This window comes from Euleptes europaea, chromosome 18 (genome assembly GCF_029931775.1).
Source record: "Euleptes europaea isolate rEulEur1 chromosome 18, rEulEur1.hap1, whole genome shotgun sequence".
Classification (NCBI taxonomy): domain Eukaryota; kingdom Metazoa; phylum Chordata; class Lepidosauria; order Squamata; family Sphaerodactylidae; genus Euleptes; species Euleptes europaea.
The window spans coordinates 38,425,711-38,443,355 of NC_079329.1; the positions used below are offsets into that span (position 1 = coordinate 38,425,711).

A 17,645-nucleotide genomic window follows, 5' to 3' on the forward strand; every position below is an offset into this window, starting at 1 on the left:
TACCAGTGGTTGGAGTCACAAATAAGGAACTGAGAATAAGGAACCCACTTCAGCCTTGTGATTGGCCCTGGGAGGAGGCACGGCAGTTGTCTGCAGTTTCATGCTGGTATTGGGGGTGGGGGGTGGAGACGCGAGAGATCTGGGTTTCAACTGCAGTTCTTCCTGGACTGGCAGGCAGTCTTGGGTGGTTTGCTAGCCTCAGTCCCCATCTGGTAATGGGAGCCTTCCTTGCAATATAATGAAAACCAGTTTAACTATACCAGTGTGGCCGGTTTGCAGCTGATAGAGGGAGTGGTAGATGGCATGCCTGCGGGAAACAAGAGTCAGTCCTGGCCTAAAGCGCCCTGGGGAGGTAGGGTATCTGCCGGCAGAATGGTTAGGACATCCTCTCCCTTCTCCCCAGCACTCTGGAATCTCATGAAAAGCTGGAATTCAGCCGGCTGCTGCACCTGTCTCCTGCCAGAATCCGCACTTCACACCAACACTTCTCCTTACCTTCCAAGTCCTGACAACCATGGGGATGAAGGTGGAGGAGCCAGATTACCTGAAGCAGTTTGACGCAGCCGTGCGTGTCATCCAAGGCCTGCCCAAAAAAGGTGAGAATTCACTCAGGGATTCTCCCAGGCACTTGCCTTACTGACCCCAGAAGCTTCCAAGGGCTGGGATCAAGCCCAACCCCCTTGTCTACACAGCCATAAGGACTGGAAACCTTCTGCTTAGATCAACAACAACAAAAAGCATTTGACTCTCAGGCAGGTGACCCCTATGTCAGATATTCTAATTCTTGTCTTGCACAATTCTGTCATGGATCTATGTAATGTTAGAATGTTGGATTAGGATCTGGCAGACCCAAGTTCAAATCCTCCACTCTGCCATGGAAGCTTGCTGGGTGACCTAAGGCCAGTCACAGCCTCTGTGTGTGTGTGTGTGTGTGTGTGTGTGTGTGTGTGTGTTAAGTGCCATCAAGTTGCCACTGACGGTGACCCTATGGATTAATGGCCTCCAAAATGTCCTATCATTGACAGCCTTGCCCTTGACTGAGTCAATCCATCTCATGTTGGGTCTCCCTCTTTTCCTGCTGCCTTCAACTTTTCCTAGCGTTATTGTCTTTTCCAGTGACTCTTTTCTTCCATAATGTGACCAAAGCGCGATAGCCTCAGTTTGGTCATTTTAGCATCTAGGGAGAGTTCAGGCTTGATTTGATGTAGAACCCAATTTTTTGTCCTTTTGGTGGTCCACCATATCTGTAAAACTCTCCTCCAACACCGCATTTCAAAGGAATCAACTTTCTTCTTGTCAGCTGTCTTCATTGTCCAACTTTTGTAGCTGTACATAGTAGTGGGGAATACTTTGGCATGAATTATCTTGATCTTGGTCACCAGTGACACATCCCTTACATTTAAGAATCTTTTCTAGCTCCGTCATGGCTGCCCTTCTCAGTCTCAATCTCCTTCTGATTTCTTGGTTGCGATCTCACTTTTGGATGTTGATGGAGCCAAGGAATAGAAAATTTGAACAATTTCAATTCCTCTTAGCCTAACTGACCTCATAGGTTTGTTGTAAGGATAAAATGGAAGACAGGAGAACGATGTAAGCCATTTTGGGTCTCCATTGGGGGGGAAAGGCAGGGCATAAATGAAGTAAATAAATACATGCCGCACAGCCAGAGGAGTCCATAATGAAAAATGTCATGGCTGTTCATAGTGGTTTAAATGCGGGGAGCTGTGCCACTAATAGGAAGAACGACTCCCTTCTCTTGGCTCACTAGGCCAAAAGCCTCTTCATTCCGCATTCGTTCTTTGCCAGGTGGCCTCTTCCTTGTAGAATTTCTCTAAAGCACTGGTTCCCAACCAGGGGTCCGTGGACCCCCAGGGGTCCGCGATAACTAAATTAAGGTCCGCGAAACAAACTTATAAACCCATAATAAATTAATATTTTCAATTAAAAGTTCTCTATTATAAAAATATATATATTCAAATATTATTCTAAGTTTAATGTTTAACTAATAGTTACGATTAAAGTTTATTTTCAAATTCTCTGAATTTTTATTTTGAACCTTGGGGTCCCTGCACCGAACAAAAAAATCCTAGTGGTCCCTGGTTAAAAAAAGGTTGGGAACCACTGCTCTAAAGTAAGTGATGCTGTCACCCAGAGGATCTGCCAGATCTTCCCAGCAGCTTGGGGTCTACTTTTGCCTCCTAAGTTCTACCAGGACTGGAAAAATACGTGGCGCCTGGTTGCCCAGGGATTTCAGTCATTTGATGTTGGCAGCTAGGAAGTTTAAACATTTTCCCCAAGCGTGTGATTGACTGCTTGTTCCACTTCTTGTAGGTTCATCGTACAGCCCGTCCTATGAAGAAATGCTGCGTTTCTACAGTTACTACAAGCAAGCGACCGTGGGTCAGTGCCAGATCTCTCGGCCAGGGTTTTGGGACCCCATTGGCAGGTATAAATGGTAAGGAAGGCCAGTGTGGACTACTCTCAGTCTTAGGGGAAGATTTGTCTCCAGAGGGCTCTTGAGCTAGTCCTCAGTCCTGTATTCAGGAGTGGCACTTGGGTGCAGGATGCCGGTGCAAAACTCTGGTGTTTTGAAACGACTGGCTTTTAAACACGAGAAGGATGCTGTGCCTGGCTGTCTTCCTTCAAGGTGTACTATTTAAAAAAAAAAAAAGGTAGGCATTCATCCACTGTTTCGTTTGTTACAGTTTTTGTCTTGTTGAGCATTTGAAAAAGCAGCCTATAAGTATTTTAAATTAGCAAAGAAAGAAAATGTAGCCACGCTTCTGTTCTCTCGCCCCTGAACAGTACATGACCGAAAGACCAGTGGGGGAGAATTTCCCGGTCAGAGGGCATGCCCTCCAAGCTGAGTTACCCTGTGGCCCCTTTCTTTCCCAAAACATAAGCGCTGACTCCTGGGTAACGGCCATTATTTGGGGGGTTTGGCAGGGATGCGTGGAATCGATTGGGGAAGATGACCAAAAAGGAAGCGATGGTCGCCTATATCCAGGAGATGAAGAAGTCGGCCCAGAAGGTAGGAGACGGTCATCGCCCTCCTTAAGCAGGCTCCGTTTGTGGGGCTGCCGGGCTGGGTTGCCATGGAAACGGAACTTGTGGTTGGGGGTAGGCCGCAGCACAACATGGAGCCCTGCTTTAAAGAAGTCCTTGGCAGGAGAGGTGGGAGGAAGAGGTGGCCGCAAGGGAAACCTCCGGGCTTGGGCTTGCAGGGAGAGGTCTAGGCCAGGGGCTGCGGCCCTCGGTTCTCAAGGGGCGAAGCCTGCAACTGAGGGAGAACCGAAGCAACATCTTGCATCAATTCTGAGCCTTGTGACGTTCCAATAACAATTTTCTCCCTAAAATGTGATTGCTTGATTTCTTAAAAAAAAAACACACACACACACATAGGGTTGCCAACTTCCAGGTACTGGAGAAAGAAAGGCTCAGTGCTGTATGGATAACGGAAAGAATCCAGACAGCACTCACATGATATATTAAAGTACTAATTTATAGAAAGTGAAAGTAGGTGCAAAAGTGAACAATATGTACAATAAGATAACAATAAGATACACATATAAGTATATAAATAACAGTCCAGCAGAAGAACAAATTCAATATATAAATGTCCTGAAAATCAGGTAAGTGAGTGTCTATTCCTGAATATCCTGTATAGAAGGTAAGTCAGTCTTAATAATCAAATATAGACTTCTCTATGTTTATAAACTGCTGGAAGGCGATGTCCCAGGTGAGAGGGACATCTTCCCTCCGTGGCTTTCACCTGGGACATCGCCTTCCAGCAGTTTATAAACATAGAGAAGTCTATATTTGATTATTAAGACTGACATACCTTCTATACAGGATATTCAGGAATAGACACTCACTTACCTGATTTTCAGGACATTTATATATTGAATTTGTTCTTCTGCTGGACTGTTATTTATATACTTATATGTGTATCTTATTGTTATCTTATTGTACATATTGTTCACTTTTGCACCTACTTTCACTTTCTATAAATTAGTACTTTAATATATCGTGTGAGTGCTGTCTGGATTCTTTCCAACTTCCACGTACTAGCTGGAGATCTCCTGCTATTACAACTGATCTCCAGCTGATAGGGATCAGTTCCCCTGGAGAAAATGGCTGCTTTGGCAATTGGACTCTATGGCATTGAAGTCCCTCCCCAAGCCCCACCTTCCTTGGGCTCTGCCCCAAAAACATCCCGCCGGTGGCAAAGAGGGACCTGGCAACCCTACAAACACATGCCCTGAATGTTACCTCTTGTTACCAGTATTAGCAAGCTCAGTATTTTAAACCATGTTTTTCCTTTTAAAGACAATAGTACCAATGTGACAGCATGCATAAATAATTGGAATGTTGTAGAGAGATCCAAATTGGGAAATTATAAATTTACACGCTGGTGCAAGCAAATTAGTGGTAGAAGGGCTTGCTTAAGAATTGGCACACTCCCCCAAAATGAAGATCAGTATTCTTTTCTCATGGGCAGTGGTCTCTTTCTGGAACTTGGGGTGCAATTTAAAAATGCTGAAGAGGTTTTTTTTTAACCGGCTTTGCACCGGGGTGAGTGCCATACAACACTCACAAAAGACTCCACTGCTCAGAGGGCAGAACTTCCTGCATGACCAATAGCCCTTGTGGAACCTGACTCCTTTCCTCCTGTCCCTCCTGATCTCTTCCAAACCCATTTTTAGCATAACTTCTCTTCCTGCCCCCGCTTATCTGATACTGAAAAATACCTCATTCTGAAACTAGTTTAATATTGGAAGAAAGGGAAAAGGTTCCTGGACAGCAGACGTCTACGTGGGTCACATTGATGGTGCAGGAAACAGGCCGTGTCACTCCTGCGGCTAGCTGTGTCTTCACTGAGCCCTGTTACTTAGTCCTGCAGAAAAAAACAGTGTAGCTTCCATGGGGCTCTTAGGAGGCAGCGGAGGGTCCAGTGCTTCTTCACTTCTGCAACATCAGATGGCCCCAGACCTTTCTCTGGGCCTCCTTGCATGGCCTTGCGCCCACTGAAATCCCTTCTGGGACTTTCTGGCAGGTCATTGACACTGTGCCATTGGATGAGACGTCGGAGGACATGTTTGAATACTTCAAACCCCTCTATGAGGTGATTGATGATATGCCCCGGCCCCCCGAGTCCTTCTTCAAGAAGAAATTAGGTATGACTCTTTGCAGTGAACGGAGGGGGATCGGGAGGGTTCGGGCAAAATTCTGCAGCTGTTGCGATGAAGCCGATGGGGCACCGTGGGTTGGAGCCAACCAGCTTTCTTGCCGGTATCCCCTCTGATCAGCTCAAAATGTTGCGCTGAAGTTCATGGTACTTGCTTGGATAAAAGTTGTACCCCCAAATTTGATCTGGTTTTCAGTTAGAACCCAGTTTGGCTCTGTGGCCGACAGTCCTTCCTCCTCCTCCCCACTGTCCCTACTGGGTTGGATCCAGACTGCATTTTCCCTCAGCAGGATGAAACCTTCCTGCCTCCCCCTCCCACTGCAGCCCCTGACTTCCACATAGGGTTGCCAACTTCCAGATGGTGACTGGAGATCTCCTGGGATGACAACTGATCTGCAGTCGACAGAGATCAGTTCACTTGGAGAAAATGGCCGCTTTGGAAGGTGGACTCTATGGCATTATACCCCAGTGAAGTCCTTCCCCTCCTCAAACTTCGCCCACCTCAGGCTCCACCCTCAAAAGCTCTGGGTATTTGCCAACCTGGAGCTGGCAACCCTGCCTGCATGAAATGTTGCTTCTAAGGGAGAGCGAACCCTGAGAAATGACATGGTGGGGTGGGGTGTCTGCAGCAGAAAGAGGGGGATCCGGGGAAATTGCCATTGTGGTCTGGATCCAACCCACTGTGTTGGCTCCTACCTGTGTTGGCCAAGTCTGTTTTGGCCAAGTCTCAATCCTTCCTCTGGATGGTCTGAGGAGTCTTTGACCAACAGAAGTGGCCTCAAACTTGGCTGAACAGAGTGGAGGGTAGTATAGCCACTTTCTTCTATCCATAAACTCTGTGGCAGCTTCCATTCAGGCTTGCCTGGGTATGGCACATTTTTTCTCAAGGTAAGCAATGTCACACACACCCAGCTCCATAATTTGAGGCAGGGTCTCCATCCCATATCCCTCCCTGAAGTGGCCCAGGTGGCAAATTGCTTTCTGTACCTTGGAGCGGAGCAAATCTGACTTGCTTGGACTTGTATGGGATTTTGGCTAATGAGGCAGCCCCCTCCTGATTTTTGTTGGCAAGGAATGGCAGAAGCAAAGGCAAGATTTGCAGTTCAAGGTGCTTCCCCATGACTGGCAGGGAAGCCTCCTCTGGTGTGTCCCGCATACCAAGCTGACTAGGCCCACCATTTGGCAATCCTTTTGCTCTTTCTTGTTCCCCAATCCATGTTACAGCCTTGGTGGCAAAGCCTCCTGCAATTGCCAATCCCGCTTTTGTTCCCTTGAACTTTAGTTCTTTCCCCCCCAGTGAAAAGTCATCATGCTGCAAAGTCCATTGTAATCGCTATGCCAAATGATTGAGAAGATAAGATACCGGGAGGAGTGTGTTGGTGTTCTGTGCAACCACATCCCTGCCCTAGGCTTTAGGCAATGACATCCCCAGCCTTTAGAAATTGCACACAAGCTCACACCATGGGAGTTCAGGCAAACGGTGGAGCTCTCCTGCGCATGTGCCGGAGCCACAGTTGGCTCCTGTTTGTGGAGACAGGGCTGGCCTGGCCAATAGCCAAGCAAGGACAAAACAGCAGTCCCCCTAATGGGGTGTCACTGCTTGTTGGGCCCTGAGAAAGAAATTAAAAAGTAACCAAAGTACACCCAATGTCACCACCCACCAAGGAGGCTGCCTGCTGTGTCTCTGAGTAATTTGTTGTTCTGGTCTTTCCTCCTTCCAGTTTGTCTCTACTGGGGGGAGGTCATTCTGTTGCGTCAGCTTATTGGACCAGTCAATCACTACCAATTTGAAGACACTGCAGGCTTATCCGAGGGGAGGGGAGCACAGAGGCATACTGGGAACAGTAAATCATGCATACTCTCTACTGGGAGGTCAGGCAGGCTGTGAGAGATCCCCTCTCTCTGAGTTTACTTCTCCAAATCAAATGTTCAGACGTTGATAAAGAAACAAAGGATTTATTGAAGACATCAGGAGATGAGACAGGCACAGGTAGCAAGTTGCAAGTGAGGGGCTAATCGGGTGTACAGAATATATTGACTCCAGGGCACTGGGGCACTGGGGTTCACACTTATTGTTATGGGAAGTTACAAGCTTGGCATAATACAAAACATCAGACGAGTCCCAGGAAGTCTGGTGAAGCTATCACACTTCCAAGGCCGCATCGGCCTGAGGGAGTACTGACAGGAAGAACAGCGGGGGGGAAGATACTTGGGGCAATCAGGCCTGGCGCCTGAGACCAGAAGGTGTGAACTGCTTTTACGAGTTCACTGATAAGCAGGTGATGGGAAGCAGAGACACATAGACAGAGACCCTCACATTCTGCCCCCCTTAAGGCCCCCCTCCGGGGTCCTCGAGAGGGCGAGGCTTATCGGGATAAGCGAGGTGGAATTCTCGGACCAAGCGAGGGGCCGCCATGTGGGGTGCGGCCACCCACTCGTCGTGAGCGGACCCAAGGTTTTTCCAACGAACAAAGTAAAACAGTTTCCCTTTCTTCCATTTGGAATCTAAAACCTTGGATATTTCCAGATGGGTATCCCCTCCTACCACAGTAGGAATCTCATGTTCGGGAGGGGGGTGGAACTGGGGAGCTGCCACATAAGGTTTGAGGAGACTTATATGAAAGACGGGATGGACTCCCTTGAGGGTCTTTGGGAGTTCCAGTTCCACGGTAACCTCGTTGATTACTCTGGTAATGGGGAAAGGTCCCACATAACGGTCGCTCAGTTTTTTGCAGGGACGAAGAGAGCGGAGGTTTTTGGTGGACAGATAGACTTGCTCCCCCACCTTTAGTTCCCATCCCGGAGACCGGTGTTTGTCTGCCTGTTCCTTGTACTTGCTTTTTGCCTTCTCAAGATTTTTGAGCAGCCATGGCCAGGTAGATTTAACTACCTGAATCCACTCCTGAAGATCAGGGGTGGCTTGGAGCTCTGGCGTGACGGGGGCGGAACCGAAAGGACCGAATTCCGTCCCGTATATTACTTGGAAGGGACTAAAGCCGGTAGAGGAATGAGGCGCATTGTTGTACGCATATTCGGCGAATGGCAGCAGGTCGACCCAGTCGTCCTGGTGGAAATTTACATAGCAACGCAAATAACATTCTACCACCGCGTTTACTCGTTCCGTTTGACCATCCGTCTGGGGATGATAGGCGGAAGACAGGCCCTGTTCCTCCACCCCCATGAGCTTTAGGAAGGCTCGCCAGAATTTGGCAACAAACTGGACCCCCCGGTCGGAGAGGACCTTCCTCGGGATCGAGTGTAGCCTGAGGACATGTGTGACGAATAGTTTAGCCAAGCCCTGGGCTGAAGGAAGACCTGCACATGGAACGAAATGGACCTGTTTGGAAAAAAGGTCCGTGATTACCCAGAGGACCGTTTTTCCCCGACTAGGAGGTAGGTCGGTGATAAAATCCATGGCTATGACTTCCCAGGGACGGGAGGGGTTCTCAAGCGGTTTGAGAAGCCCTGGGGGTTTTCCCATCCGTTTCTTAGCTGTGGCGCAAGTGGGGCAGCTGCGCACATACAGCTCCACATCAGCTCTCATACCGGGCCACCAGAACTGCCTCCGTACCAGGTGAAGCGTTTTTATGAAACCAAAATGACCCGCCAACCTGGCACCATGTACAAGTCCCAATACCTCTTTGCGAAGGGAGGATGGGACATATAGTTTTCCCCCTTGCACCCACCAAGTGTTGGTTCGTTCCAAGCCAGTGGGGAGGAGATGGTGCTCCTCCTCCTGTAAGGAAGCGTCCCGGAGCCGCTGTTGGAAGGCTTCCGGGATACCTTTGAGCGTAGGGGGGGTCTCTGGTCGATGGGCTTGGGACCGGGTAGTGACGGCTAAGCTTGGGACCTCCCCACGCTGCTCGGGAGTGAACAGGGAGTCCACAGGGCGATCGAAATCGTTGCGATACTGGGGAAGTCGTGACAAAGCGTCGGCTAGGGCATTTTCCTTGCCAGGGACATGATTGAGAGTGAACCGGAATTTAGCGAAAAATTGGGCCCACCGAATTTGTTTGGCGTTGAGCTTTCTAGCTCCCTTGAGAGCCTCAAGATTCTTGTGATCGGTACACACTTCAAACGGCAGTTCGGCACCTTCTAAGAAGTGTCTCCATATGGTGAGGGCATGTTTGACCGCCGCCGCCTCCTTCTCCCAAATAGCCCAGTTGATTTCGGACTGGGAAAACTTTTTGGAGAAGTAGGCGCATGGTCTCAACCGCCCCCCTTCATCCCTCTGCAATAGGGCCCCGCCCATGGCCACATCCGAGGCATCCACTTGCACCACGAAAGGCTTGGTGCAATCTGGGTGAGCCAAAACGGGCTCGGATGAAAAAAGCAGCTTTAAACGTTCAAAAGCTTGCTGGCACTGGGGGGACCATTGCAAACGGGCTGAGGGTAGCGCGGCGCTAGCCCCCTTGTCCTTGGTACGCAACAGGGCAGTGAGGGGAAGCGCAACCTGGGCAAAGTTAGGAATGAAGTTCCGGTAAAAGTTGGCGAACCCCAAAAACTGCTGAAGCTGGCGGCGAGTAGTGGGGGGTTCCCAATCCCGCACCGCCTGGACCTTTGCGGGGTCCATTTCTAACCCTTGGTGGGAAATCACGTACCCAAGAAAAGTAATGGAAGGTTGGTGGAACTCACATTTGGACACCTTAGCATACAGTTTGTGCTCCCGCAGCCGCTGGAGCACTTCTCGCACTAGGCGCACATGTTCTTCCATGGTTTCAGAGTAAATAAGGATGTCATCGAGAAATACCACCACCCCCCGAAACAGCAAATCATGCAAAACCTCATTAATTAATTGCATAAACACACTGGGAGCCCCCGAAAGTCCGAACGGCATGACTAGGTACTCAAACATTCCAAAACAGCTGGAAAAGGCTGTTTTGAATTCGTCTCCTTCTTTAATGCGAATGCGGTGGTATGCTTCCACTAAGTCCAGTTTGGTGAAGATTCGGCCCTCCTTTAATTGTGCTAGAAGGTCGGGAATAAGAGGGAGAGGGTAAGCGTTAGACTGGGTAACGGCGTTTAGCCTACGAAAGTCAATACACAGTCTTAAATCTCCTGTCTTTTTCTTCACAAAGAAGGCCGGGGCCGAATAAGGAGCCTTGGAAGGGCGTATGAAACCTCTCGCCAAGTTGGCATCCAGATAGTCCCGTAACACCGCCTTTTCACTAGGGCTCATGGGGTAGACCTTCCCCTTAGACAGTTTGCCTTCCCCCACTATTTCGATGGCACAGTCCGTTTCTCTGTGGGGGGGTAACTCGTCACATTCCCTAACATCAAAGACGTCCGCAAACTGCGAGTATTCGGTGGGCAGTTGAGGAGGAACGGTGGCTGGGGGGGGAAACCCTACTACCGCGGCGGCCGGAGTCCGGACAACCCGTTCCTTATCATGTAACCCACAGGGGTTTTCGGGAAACGAGAGCACCCGTTTAACCCAGTCGATGGAAGGGTTGTGTCCCCGTAGCCAGTTCATCCCTAACACCACAGGGGTTACAATAGGGGCAATGGTAAAATACAAGCGTTCCCAATGTTCTCCCACGGACATAATCACGGCTGCAGTTCTGTGGGTCACCGGGCCCCGTTTAAAATCACTCCCGTCCATTTGGGAAAAGCGGAGGGGTCCTGGAAGCCGTTTGCGCCGGACCCCCAGTTTCTTGGCAGTTTCCTCGCTAATCATGGTGCGGGCACACCCCGAGTCAACCAAGGCGGGGAATTCTAAACTGGGACCCCCTTTCGGTAGGGATAGGTGAACACGCACATACACATTGTCCTCTTGGGCGCTTACCATCGGTGGAGCTCCTTGCACAACGACAGGGGCGGTCTGCTGCGGAGCCCCCTCTACAGCAGACCGACGGCGTTTTTTGCCGGCTGTTCCCACTCCTCCTCCTCGCTGGAAGAGGGGGAAGGAGTGGTGGCGGTCGGGGACCCGTCCGAATCAAAAGTAGTATTTGTAATCCGGGACCCCGTTGGGCCTGTAGAAGTGGAGGCCCCGTCCTGGGGGCGCGCATGGAGAGCGGAGGGTGCGCCGGAACGTCGGCCCAGTGGTCCGCTCCTGCGGCGGGGCTGGTCCTCGGCAGCCGCCTTCTGCGGTTCGGTCGGGGCTTGGCGTGGGGGGTTGGGACGGCCCGCACGAGAGGGGCATTGCGACGCAAAGTGTCCCTTACCTCCGCAGGTCAGGCAGACACCGGTCTCAAATCGCTTGCGGCGTTCAGCGGCTGAGGGACCCCCGCTGCCCCCCAGTCGGAAGTCTCGGCCCCGGTCGCTTCGGGGTCTCGGGTCTCGTCCGATGCGTTGTTTGGACAAGGTCAGGAGTTGTTTGCGATTCTCTATGTCGGCAGCGTGACGAACCCAACCTTCCACGTCCGGGGGGTTCCCTTGCATGAAGGCCCAATGTTGGAGGTCTGGGTTGAGGCCTTCCCTGAAACACTGTACCAAAGTGGCTTCACTCCAGTCTAGGATTCGGCTGGCCAGTGACTGGAACTCACTTGCATACTGCGCCACCGACTTGGTCCCTTGGCGCAGTTGCATCAGGGAGGCTTTAGCCCGCTCACCCAGAGTCGGGTCCTCAAAGCGGTTGCGGAGTGCTACCATAAACTCGTCCAGTGTTCGCAGCACCGGCGAGCGGAGTTCATACTGCAACACCATCCAGGCGGCCGCCTCCCCTTGCAGTAAGGAAGCCACGTACTGCACTCGGGACTCCTCGGAAGTGAAGGTTCGGCCCTGTTCTCGCATAAAAATGTCCACTTGGACCATGAAAAAGGTCAACTGGTCCCCTGAACCGTCATACGTGACTTTCAGGTCCCGACGGGACGGGAGGCTAGGAGGCGCGGGAGGGGCTGCCGGTGCTCCGTCCGGGAGATTGCCGGCAGGCGGTTGCACTTTCAGCGCGTCCAGGGCCGCTGCCATCTCACCCATCACACGCTGCATGGTCTCCATCTGCTCCTGCATAGCTTGGCGATCCTCCTGCCACTGCTTGCGTTCCTCTTCCATCAGGGCCTCCTTGCGCGCCGGGTCCCCTTCAAGTCCCGTGCTGGGGAAGGCCAAACGGCGATCCTTCGCCGCGGTTCGGGAGAGAGACCAACCCTTGGGGGAGTCCAGCCAATTGTTAAAAAGTCCTCGGGGACGTCCGTCCCGGCCTTGGTCGGGGATGGGATCCCTAGGCTTCTTTGGCTTGGCACCCTCCTCCTTGGGGTCCGGTTTCTCCGGCACCACCGGTTCGTCCGGTGCGTCAGGGGTAGTAGGGGTGTTTTCCTCGTCGCCTGGCATTCTGTCCCAAAAGGTACAGCAGCAGTTCGAGAGGCAAAGACTTGCAACTTAATGTGAGAGATCCCCTCTCTCTGAGTTTACTTCTCCAAATCAAATGTTCAGACGTTGATAAAGAAACAAAGGATTTATTGAAGACATCAGGAGATGAGACAGGCACAGGTAGCAAGTTGCAAGTGAGGGGCTAATCGGGTGTACAGAATATATTGACTCCAGGGCACTGGGGCACTGGGGTTCACACTTATTGTTATGGGAAGTTACAAGCTTGGCATAATACAAAACATCAGACGAGTCCCAGGAAGTCTGGTGAAGCTATCACACTTCCAAGGCCGCATCGGCCTGAGGGAGTACTGACAGGAAGAACAGCGGGGGGGAAGATACTTGGGGCAATCAGGCCTGGCGCCTGAGACCAGAAGGTGTGAACTGCTTTTACGAGTTCACTGATAAGCAGGTGATGGGAAGCAGAGACACATAGACAGAGACCCTCACACAGGCCTTATTGTTATACAGCCATGAAAGAGTAAAGCATGCCTCATTATTTGTTGCTGGAAGGATGTTCCTCAGCTTCCCAACGTTTGGGAAACACTGAGGAGCATTTCAACAGCTCTGGTCTTCCATCAGTGCTACCTGACTAGGCAACTCCAGTGTCAAGACTTAACCCTGTCTTGGGAATTTCTTCTTCCAAGAGTGAGCAGCCATCTGCAAAATTACTAGGGGGCTATAACAAAGCCTGTCTGCTATGGCTGAGTGCTAGAGCATGCACTTGACATGCAGAAGGTCCCTGGTTCAGTCCCTGGTGTCCCCAGTTTAAAAGTCTCCGATTGTTGAGGAGGGCTTTTCTGTGCCTGAGACCCTGGAGCGCTGCTGCCAGTCACAGTAGACAGCACTGAGCCAGACAGACCAAAGATCTGACTTGCTGTCAGGCAGCTTTGTATGTTCATGTGTGTTGTTGTGCTCACAGTAGGAGATTAATTCGCCAGTCCTTTGCCTGGGTCTCCGCTCTCATTGAGAACCCTGCTGTTTGGTAGTCATTCTCATAAAATGTTCAGATTGTCCTGCAATTCCAGAGATTTGAAAACAGCCATGCCCCATTAGGGTGTCCGTTTTTTTTTTATCTTGCAGCTTCCATATTTCACAGTATGATTCTGTCATCCTCAAGGTATAAAAGAGAAGATTTACCAGATGTTTCTTTAAAAGCCCTTCTTAGCAAATGGAACAGTTGAAAGACAGTGCCTTGAGACCCTTAAGAGCGAATCCCAGTTGCTTTTCTCTTGTAGTTACACTGGACACTGAGGCTGCTTCTCTCTACAAAGGCCCTTGAAGTGGAACAGCTGCATTACACCAGTATCCCCTAGCATCTGCCAAATGCAAGCAAGAGTGACATATGGATACAGAAATTAGCAAAATGTCCATTATTATGATGGGGCGGGTAGGACGGCTTGTGTATTGCAGAGACCCTTGGAGAGGGGTGTGGGTTTGTTTGTGAGGGTGTGTGTATCCTGCAGTGCCTTCAGTTGAGAGCCAATATCTGGGCCAGGGCAGTTTTTGCCCTTTCCGCAACAGAGTCCACCAGTTGAGCTTTTCAACTGTCCCCAGGAATGAATAGGTTACTGGAGCATATGAGAGAATTTCAGAAGAAAATCAGCTTGTGTTTCATAGATTACAGCAAAGCCTTTGACTGCGTGGATCATGAAAAGCTATGGCTGGTTTTAAAGGAAATGGGTGTGCCACTACATCTGATCGTTTTGATGCGCAATCTGTACTCTGGACAACAGGCCACAGTTAGAACAGAATATGGAGAAACGGAATGGTTTCCAATTGGCAAAGGTGTCAGACAAGGATTTATTTTATCTCCCTATCTCTTCAATCTATATGCAGAACATATAATTAGGAAAGCTGGATTAGATTTAGATGAAGGTGGAGTGAAAATTGGAGGGAGGAACATTAATAATTTGAAATATGTTGATGACACTACATTATTGGCAGAAAATAGTGAAGATTTGAAACGACTACTGCTGAAAGTTAAAAGAGAAAGTGCCAAAGCAGGACTACAGCTGAACATCAAGAAAACAAAAGTAATGACTACAGGAGAATTACACAACTTGACAATGAGGAAATTGAAATTGTTCAAGACTTTCTATTCCTTGGCTCCACCATCAACCAAAAGGGAGACTGCAGCCAAGAAATCAGAAGGAGATTGAGACTGGGAAGGGCAGCCATGAAGGAGCTAGAAAAGATTTTGAAGTGTAAGGATGTGTCACTGGCCACCAAGACTAGATTAATTCATGCTATCGTATTCCCTATTACTATGTATGGGTGTGAAAGCTGGACAGTGAAGAAAGCTGATAGGAAGAAAATAGATTCCTTTGAAATGTGGTATTGGAGGAGAGTGTTACGGATTCCGTGGACTGCCAAAAAAACAAATCAGTGGGTTATAGATCAAATCAAGCCTGAACTGACCCTAGAAGCTAAAATGACTAAACTGAGGCTATCGTATTTTGGTCACGTCATGAGACGACAAGAGTCACTGGAAAAGGCAGTCATGCTAGGAAAAGTTGAGGGCAGCAGGAAAAGAGGAAGACCCAACAAGAGATGGATTGACTCAATAAAGGAAGCCACAGCCTTCAATTTGCAAGATCTGAGCCAGGCTGTCAAAGATAGGACATTTTGGAGGACTTTCATTCATAGGGTTGCCATGAGTCGGAAGCGACTTGACGACACTTAACACACACACACACGTTCACTTATCTGTGAGGAAAGGAAAGGGACGACCTTGAGGACCTCGGTGGGAAGGGATCTTTACTTGCCCCTTGGGACGCCAATCAAGAGAATCAAGTCTGCTCCTGTGAGCACAACAACATCCTGTTTCTGGGCCATGTCAGCATGTAATAGAATATTTTCTTTCATGGTTGACTCATTTGACCTACAGTCTCAAGTCAGCTTGCACTATATTGGTTTTATTTATTTGTTTGTTTATTATATGTATAATACCCTAATATTGGCAAAGGACAGAGAGAGACGGAGATCGGTTCTTTTAAGTGTCTGGGTTTGTACATAATCCATGCTGCCTCTATAGTAGATTTAAAAAAAATCAACCAGGACATGGTTGATTAGGGATCTCTAAATTGGAATTGCTACTAGAATTCTCAAGTTTTCTAAGGAGAAGGCTTGGCAGTTAAGCCAGTTTTTAAATCAGTTTAGATCTATAATGTTCACCCATTCCAACCAGCAAGCGCTCAACATTCAGTGGACTCCTTCCTACCCTCCCTCTTCCTCCTAAAATTTGATATCCTGCATTAATTTTTATTCCAACCAGTTTGACCTGCTTTCTAAACTAGGCTGTGGTTTATTTAATTGCTCAATGGATAAGTTCAATAAATTGCAACAAAAATCTTTGCAACACTGCTTGAATCCTACGCAAGTTCATTGGCTCATTATGTGGTTTGGCTCTTGGACTTTCTTGAACATATGAAGCTGTTTTACACTGAATCTGAAACCCACCCTTTGTCCATTAAGGTCAGTCTTGTCTACTCTGACCCTGCATTGTATTTCAGGCAGAAATCTTTCACATCACTAGCTAACTGATCCTTATGCCAGGGATTGAACCTGAGACCTTCTTCATGCAAAGCAGATGCTCTACCACTGAGCCCCCTCTTGAGTTTTGCTGAACCTGAGTGGCTGGATCAAAACAGAGCTGCCCAGGTCTAAGATATTGCTAGCCAGACTTGTAGAAAGGCAAACTTGAATCTGTAATCCATGACTGAGGGAATGCACCCTCCGCACCCAATCCACCAAGGAACAAGCCCGCGATTTGGCTTTTGCCATACCAACAGTCCTAAGGGAGGGCCCCAGAAGGAAAACTGTGGGGTTGCCAACTTCCAGGTGGTAGCTGGAGATCTCTCGCTATTACAACTGATCTCCAGGCGACATAAATCAGTTCACCTGCAGAAAATGGCTACTTTGGCAATTGGACTCTATGGCATGGTACTCCTGTGAAGACCCTCCCCCAAACCAACCCTCCTCAGGCTCCACCCCCAAAATCTCCAGGCAGTTCCCAACCTGAAGCTGGCAACCCTAGTCACATAGGAAGATACCTGGAGATGTGGGTCAGTAAGTATGAAGTAAGTACTTCTATTTTGTTCTGCTTTAGTACACATATTGGATTAAGATACAAAACACAGATATCGCACACACCTTGGCTTCCTTGGCCTGACTTTTCATCATCGATCAAAGATTAGGAATAAGGAGTGGCGACTCCTGGAGCAGAAGGACAAGCATAAAATCCCCACATTTGGGTTGTCAGATGTTACTAGATACGACAGCTTTTGCACATGTGTGCTCATCGCCATTCTTCTCTGCCTCCTCTCAGTCTTCCTTTCCGAGCCAAAACATCTTCTGTTGCAGGACTGGGCCACGTGGAGGAAAGCGCCCGGAGCACGCAAGGGACCAGTGATTCGGAGAGCGAGGTGTTCTGTGACAGTTTGGAACAGGTGGAGCCAGAACAGGTGATGATCTGTGACAGGGGTCCCCAGCCTTTTGGAGCCTGCGGGCACAATTGGAATTCTGACATGGCACGGTGGGCGCATGGCTGTTGCAGGAGGCAGAACCAGCCACAATATGGCTGCCACAGCTTTTGCTGGGCAAAAACCCCACCCACTTACTAAAAACGCTTGGCTGGTGGAAGAAAAGGTGTTGGGCGCCATGGCACTACATTGGGGACCCCTAATTTATGAGATGGGATTGGAGCAAGAGATCCTGCTGTCTTCAAAGCGCCTACACCTTTTGGTAGGAAGTGAGCTGAGTGAAAACCTGCCCTCTAAAAAGTAGATTTGTTAGGCTTAGTAAGGTATTAGCCTGAAATCAACCACTCCCTTCCCCCAGCTCACTGTTTGATCCAATTTCCTGCCTTATTCTTCTGCTTTTGCTACGAATGGGTACCCTTGAAACTGGTATATCACCTCACTGAGAATTCCTAAACCATGTTTATTTTCAAGACCCCATTTTAAGATGAGCTTTGCATAACCTGAGCTGCTGGGCAGACCCTCTTTCAGGCACTTAGCTCCTCAGTGGATTAGTGAATGCAAACCAAACCAAGACCTAAGCAAGACCGTATTTTCCAAACCACGTTGCTTTAGATGTTTTAAGATGAGATTACAAAATCTGAGTAGAGCTCCTTTCAAGAGCCAAGTGCATC

General features: G+C 49.2%; 1 protein-coding gene across 1 annotated transcript in view; it reads left to right on the forward strand.

Moving 5' to 3' along the window:
* Positions 1 to 514: 514 nt before the first annotated feature.
* ACBD4 (acyl-CoA binding domain containing 4) overlaps positions 515 to 17,645 on the forward strand; it is a 28,376-nt gene continuing 11,245 nt past the window's right edge. The window contains exons 1-5 of the mRNA XM_056863325.1: positions 515 to 596; positions 2,332 to 2,455; positions 2,947 to 3,031; positions 5,057 to 5,177; positions 16,856 to 16,956. Coding sequence (XP_056719303.1) covers positions 515 to 596; positions 2,332 to 2,455; positions 2,947 to 3,031; positions 5,057 to 5,177; positions 16,856 to 16,956 — 513 coding nt within the window. The remainder of the gene's footprint in view (positions 597 to 2,331; positions 2,456 to 2,946; positions 3,032 to 5,056; positions 5,178 to 16,855; positions 16,957 to 17,645) is intronic.